This window comes from Triticum urartu, chromosome 2 (genome assembly GCF_003073215.2).
Source record: "Triticum urartu cultivar G1812 chromosome 2, Tu2.1, whole genome shotgun sequence".
Classification (NCBI taxonomy): domain Eukaryota; kingdom Viridiplantae; phylum Streptophyta; class Magnoliopsida; order Poales; family Poaceae; genus Triticum; species Triticum urartu.
The window spans coordinates 468,386,922-468,393,987 of NC_053023.1; the positions used below are offsets into that span (position 1 = coordinate 468,386,922).

At 48.7% G+C, this 7,066-nt stretch overlaps 1 protein-coding gene across 1 annotated transcript; it reads left to right on the top strand.

The window, feature by feature from the left end:
- Nucleotides 1-2,500: 2,500 nt before the first annotated feature.
- Nucleotides 2,501-4,820, top strand: LOC125541679 (nudix hydrolase 13, mitochondrial-like). The gene is made up of 4 exons (XM_048705021.1): nt 2,501-3,040; nt 3,127-3,214; nt 3,305-3,388; nt 4,121-4,820. The coding sequence occupies exons 1-4, from the start codon at nt 2,964-2,966 to the stop codon at nt 4,505-4,507; spliced, it is 636 nt and encodes a 211-aa protein (XP_048560978.1). The 5' UTR covers nt 2,501-2,963; the 3' UTR covers nt 4,508-4,820.
- The last annotated feature ends 2,246 nt before the right edge of the window (nt 4,821-7,066 follow it).

The window sequence follows — 7,066 nt, forward strand, 5'->3', positions numbered from 1 at the left end:
CCACACCTGGAAACTTAATATCTACAGTGAAGTATTTAGTAGCAAAGTAATATGATAGTAGTGGTAGCGATAGCAAAAGTAATATTTTTTGGTTTTATAGTGATTGTAACAATAGCAATGGAAAAGTAAATAAGCAAAGAACAATATATGAAAAGCTCGTAGGCAATGGATCAGTGATGGATAATTATGTCAGATGCGATCAATCATGCAACAGTTATAACATAGGGTGATACAGAACTAGCTCCAGCTCATCAATGTAATGTAGGCATGTATTCCGAATATAGTCATACGTGCTTATGAAAAAGAACTTGCATGACATCTTTTGTCCTACCCTCCCGTGGCAGCGGGGTCCTATTGAAAACTAAGGGATATTAAGGCCTCCTTTTAATAGAGTACTAGACTAAAGAATTAACACATAGTGAATACATGAATTCCTTAAACTACGGTCCTCACCGGTAAGTATCCCGATTATTGTCACTTCAGGGTTAACGGATCATAACATATAATAGGTGACTATAGACTTGCAAGATAGGATCAAGAACTCACATATATTCATGAAAACATAATAGGTTCAGATCTGAAATCATGGCACTCGGGCCCTAGTGACAAGCATTAAGCATAGCAAAGTCATAGCAATATCAATCTCAGAACATAGTGGATACTAGGGATCAAACCCTAACAAAACTAACTCGATTACATGATAAATCTCATCCAACCCATCACCGTCCAGCAAGCCTATGATGGAATTACTCACGCACAGCGGTGAGCATCATTAAATTGGTGATGGAGGAAGATTGATGATGACGATGGCGACGGATTCCCCTCTCCGGAGCCCCGAACGGACTCCAGATCAGCCCTCCCGAGAGAGATTAGGGCTTGACAGCCGCTCCGTATCGTAAAACACGATGAATCCTTCTCTCTTATTTTTTTCTCCCCGAACACGAATATATAGAGTTAAGATGGGCATCGGTGGAGCATCAGGGGGCCCATGAGGCAGGGGGCGCTCCTAGGGGGTAGGCGCGCCCCCACCCTCGTAGACAGGATGTGGGCCCCCTGACGTGGATTCTTCCGCCAGTATTTTTTTATATATTTCAAAAATAATCTCCGTTGATTTTCAGGTCATTCCGAAAACTTTTATTTCTGCACAATGGCAATTCTGTTGAAAACAGCGTCAGTCCGGGTTAGTTCCATTCAAATCATGCAAGTTAGAGTCCAAAACAAGAGCAAAAGTGTTTGAAAAAGTAGATACGACGGAGACGTATCAACTCCCCCAAGCTTAAACTTTTGCTTGTCCTCAATCAATTCAGTTGATAAACTGAAAGTGATAAAGAAAAAACTTTTACAAACTCTGTTTGCTCTTGTTGTTGCAAATATGTAAAGCCAGCATTCAAGTTTTCAACAAAGATTATGAACTAACCATATTCACAATAACATTTAAGTCTCATATTTACTCACATCGACGACATAATCAACTAGCGAGCAATAATAATAAATCTCGGATGACAACACTTTCTCAGAACAATTATAATATGATATAACAAGATGGTATCTCACTAGCCCTTTCTGAGACCGCAAAAATATTTTACCTTTTGTTTAGTTTTATTTATCTATCTACCAGATCTGACCTTTGCAAGTGACCGTAAAGGGATTGACAACCCATTTATCGCGTTGGGTGCAAGTGTTTGATTGTTTGTGCATGTATTATGTGTTTTGTACGTTCTTATCCTACTGGATTGATACTTTGGTTCTCAAACTGAGAGAAATACTTATCTCTAGTTTACTGCATCACTCTTTCCTCTTCAAGGGAAAAATCAACGCAAGCTCAGGAAGTAGCAGGCGGCCGTATGGAGCGGCGGCCGAGGTGTAGGGTTAGGTTTTGGGAGGGAGAGGGAGAAGTAGCGGCGACAAGAGGGGCGCGCAGCTGAAGTGGGAGGAGATGGTGCGGTGGCGGCAATAGATCGCGAAAGTGAGGAGGGGATCGACTTGCAAAACCGATACCATGTTAGATGGAAATAAGAGATTGCATGTATCGATAATCATTGATCAGGTGCATGGTGCACATATATAGATACAAAGAGTGTCGGCCTCTACTTGTCTCTCAAGATCTACAATATACGAGAAAGAGAGGATTTACGGCAGAGTAAATACAAAGCCATAGTCCTACACATATATACATGTTCAGGACCTCCTGCTTGGAGGACAAGGCCGTCCCTATAGACTGGGATTAGGCCAAGTTTTCTGGCCGATTCTCTCAGAATCTTGAGAATTGGGGCTCCTCACAGTTTCTATCAAAATCTTGAACTCATATTTTTTTTTACAATCCTAACTAATTAGGATGTAAACAGTTAGGACTGTTCAAGATTCTGAGAGGAGCTGGGTGAAGGATCGATTCTCCAAATTCCGAGAGAATGGGCAAAAAAAAAAGAGTGTTCTGTGTGTTATTCCCACCTTTACATACTACAGTCTGACACATTTATAAATTCTCCGTCCGTCGCTCGGTCGCTCCTCCCGGCACGAACCCAATCACGCAAGCAAAGAAGGGAGCGGAGCAGCACCCGCACCGGCCCTCGTAATTGCCTCCTCGATCTCCAATCATAGGCCGGCTCGAGGTGCCACGCTATTCAACGGACCTCTCCCTTTGTTTACTCCTCCCGCCCAAATCATTCTCAGTTTCCTCTCCTCCTCTCTGTTTCGAAGAATCAGACCGAGCCTAGCTTCCTAGTTGTTGTGTGGTTGGGCGGTGCTGGTGCGTTAATGGCGGTTGACCTCCTCCTCCCCCTCGCGCCTTTAAATTGCGCGGGAAGAAGCGCCAGTGGTGAGAGCCGCAGATAGCCATTTGTTTCTGTTACTGCCTGCCCTTGCTCCGATTGAGTCTCGCCCGGGCTCTCTGTTCCGTGTTCTGTTTCTGTTTCTGCTCTTCAGCAGCAGCCGCTGCTTCTTGTCCCTTCTTTCCTGACGCGGCAATGGCATCGGAGAAGCTCGTCGCCAGGAAAGGCAGGCTCAGGCAGCGCTACGACAACGAGTACCGCCTCGTCGCCGGGTGAGTATCCACTCATTGGATCATTGTATCTTCCATGTTCCAAGCCGTTCTTGCCCTGACGAGCCGTGTTCCTCTCTCGGGCGCAGGTGCGTCCCGTACCGCGTGGACAAAGACGGGCAGCTCGAGGTTCTCATGGTCTCCACAGCCAACAGGGACGATCTCGTCTTCCCCAAGGTAACACCAACTCACAGTACCAACCATCACACATATTTCGTCGGCGACATGCATCCACGTACTGATCGATCGATGGATTGACTTTTTCAGGGCGGCTGGGAGGACGACGAGGACGTCTATGAGGCGGCATGCCGCGAGGCGCTGGAGGAGGCCGGAGTCAGGGGCAACATCAATGTAACTACTCTACTCACACATATCTTTCCTTGGCATGCATCACCAACCTAGTGGAGTATTTACTATCTTGATTACATGAACAGCTAATGGTGCAAGTTTACTGCATCTCTAGGTAATTAGCTGATTTATTTTTTTGGCGGGTGAGGTAATTAGCTGATTTGACCTCTAGAGATCGATTGAGCTATATATGATGATATACTAAAATAAGCAGATAGCGGCGAACACGATGATGTTTGATAGAGAAAGCAACCAGCCAGGGATTTTTCTCTCTTGATAAAATGTGTCGTGGAGAATTTTTTGGATCTTACATAACAACCAGGAGACAAGACAAGGACATGGCCGTTGACTTAGTAAAAATTTACATATTCGGTGTGACAAGGTGTAATTCTTTCACGATTATCCTTTGAGTTGTCTAGTCTGCCGGGGAGCCCTTGATTATTGTGAATCCAAATAATTGCGCTCTTTTATTCATCTTGCGCTGGCTTGTCGTCAGACTTGTCCCCTGGAACAATTTCCAAGCATCGATACATGGCTCCTCCACAGATGATAGAAAAGAACACATTCAGAGATCTAGCAGATTGCTGCTATGCATGTGACGTGTCTGCTGTTTGTCCAACACCGATCTAAACAATCAGCTCCTGTTGGTGACATGTTTGTGTTAATTATGTATTAGCATTTACATGAATTATATAGCTGTTTCTGATAGGAAATTACCACGTATTTTCTCTCCAGAGAAACCCGCTGGGCTTGTGGGTGTTCAGGAGCAAGAGCAGGCAAAGCCTGGGCCAGAGCAGCGACAGCCCGCGGGGCGCCTGCAAGGGCCACGTCTTCGCGCTGGAGGTCACCGAGGAGCTCAAGCAATGGCCGGAGCAGGAAACCCACGGAAGGCGGTGGCTCTCCCCAGCGGACGCGTACGGGCTCTGCCGGTACGACTGGATGCGCGAGGCGCTGACGGCATTGCTGGACCTTTGTTCGACGGCATCGTCGCCGATCCCTGTAGCGGCGGCGGTGGCCGTGAGCACTGCGGCGCCGGAGCTGAACGAGCACGCTGGCATGTGCATAAGCATGATGCTGATGAAACCGGTGGACTCCGCGGATCGAGCGGTGGCGCTGTGCTGATCCTTGCGGCGCATGCAGATGAACTGACGACAGACTGCAGGCGAAGCTAATAAGCAGACAGAAATATCATCTGATAAGACATTTGAACATGTTCTCTTTTCGTTCTAATCAGTAATTAGTTATCGTCGTAATTACTGAGTGTCATCCGTCATGTATGATCAATTCCTGGCCTCTGTTGATTGCCAACTTGTATGATCGATCCGTGCGTTCTGTAATGTTATCAAGTCTTAGGGCCACTTGATTAAGTCGTCATGTAAATGTTTGCTTCCGTTCCTCAAATGCATTTTCTGAGCAACACGAATATTTGTGAATAGAGTTTTATTATTCTGTCGTGGCTCAACATATTTTGTCATGTTTTTTATAAAGAGAAACATCAAGATAGTAGTGCCCAATACGTCTAACCAATGCAACAATATAATGTCAAGAGGTAGTTTAGACATATAGGTTGCACACACCAAATTATTAAAAAGAAGAAAAAGTAATGACCTCTAGAAAGTCACGGCCAAGCAATCACCAGTGGTTGACATGTTTCATTGCGCGTGATCCGACGGCGAGTCCACCGTAGGTACCAGCCGACCGCTACAACTTGCTTGATATTAAGGCTTGGCATTAGTTATAGAGGCGGATCAGGGAGCAACGGAATATGTTCCATGACAACAGACCCTGATTGATCAACCATCTCTGCTGTAGTTGCCGAAGTCCCTCAAACCCAAACGTTGCCGAAGTTGCTGCGGCTGAATGCACTAGAAAACGCAGGTGACGAATATCTTCAGAGTGTTGGTGGCAGATCGGGCAAGCTCTAATTGGCCCTATGTGCCGGGTTGTGCTTTTAAGGGCATGAAGCATGGAGTAAGGGCATCTCCCGACCCGTAGACCTGCCGCAATGGTCCAGACTGATCTGGACCGCGAAAACCATCTAAAAACGGTCCTATATCAATCTGTTGCACGGTTCGGACGTAATTTCTCCTGTAATTTGAAGATAAAAATAAGGAAGGTTTGCAGGAGTCCGGACCGACCCTAAACCCGCTTTTGACCGTCCTGACCCATCAAAAACCCCTCATCCCTCCCGCGTGTTCTCGGTCAACGCCGCTCCAGAGCGTCAGCGCCCGCATTCATGTCCGACCAGAGTAGACGCGGTCGCTCACTGGCTCCGGCATTGAAGCGGCACGCCAACCAAGAGAGCGCCGCCCGCGCCGATTCCTGGTGCAGGCGACTGCGTGCGTTCAAACAACACGACAACCGCCAGTCCGTCCGTCTGCCGCCCACAATGATGGCTCGCGGTTGCCGAGGTGCCTCCTCCGGCGCCACCTGTCCATCCCTTTACCGCCCATCGGTGCTATATAAACCGTTGCCCTGGCCACAGTCATCCCTCTCCGCACCACTCCCCTCCAGCGATCCCTCTGCAGCCAAAGCTCTCTGGGATGGGCTGACGTCGAAGCAGAAGAAGGTCATGGCCGCCATTGTTGCCGACTAGCAAGCTGGCAGGCAGCCGGAGGACGCCTCCTCTGACGACGTGCAAATGGAGGTCCTTCGACGAGCTAGTGACACCCTCCACTTCCTCCACGGCACCCTCCTCCTCCGCTCCATCCTCGCTGATGGATTGCACCATAACCATCGGCGAGGCCCGTGCCCATTATATGGACATGGTGCGGGAGGAGCAAGAGGACCAGTTCTGGGAGGCGCAAACCAACGTCAACTACAACCACAATCTCCTTCAGAAGCATCCGCACACGGAGGAGCATGTCGCCACTGGCAGGGCGGTCGCTCCGGACGCGGACCTTGCGGAGGAAGAGGCATTGCTCGAGTCCTACCGCTCTGCCCGCCAGATCCACCTCGCCCGCTGGCGGTATCGGCAGCGGGTGGTGGCCGCCAGCAAGGAGTGCGGCGACGAGGCGGGTGAGGCGTTGTTCGGCGAGACCAACGACGAGGAGGCCGCGCCCCAGCGCCATGACCACGAAGAAGCCGACACGTCCGTGGGTGCCTGCGACGGCGAGGAAGAGTAGTGCACGGTAGGTCACCGCCGCTCGTGTCCCAGGAAGGCCATCGCTCCTCCTCTCCCGTTGACGCCAAGCTTGGTGGGCTGAGCATCTTCGGCCGATTAGTTGCTTGGCGGCGACATGGAGGCGGACAACTTCAGTTCCTGATGCTTCGGAGGCGGAGGTTACGGAGGCGGAGCTGGAGAGGGCCGATGCGGAACTAGAGACGGTGAAGTTTTAGTTCTCAGGGCTGATGGCTGGACACGGGGATCAGGCGCCGGCGATCATTTAGATTAGGTATTAATTATACTCCAGAGCCCGCCTAGCACCGCTTTGTTGTATTTGTAATGAAATTTGTCATATTTATATGAAATTCGTTGTGTTCATATGAAATCCGGTCGTATTTATATGAAATCCGGACTTGTTTGAATGAATTTCATTCGGTTGGTTCAAATTGTTGTAAAAATGTATGCGGCTATGGTTGGATGACGTTCTCTCTCATCCGTGTCCGCGGACTGATCCCCTTGTCCGTGGACGGATGCGAAAGAAATTTACGGATTGCCATTGTAGATGCCCTAATGCC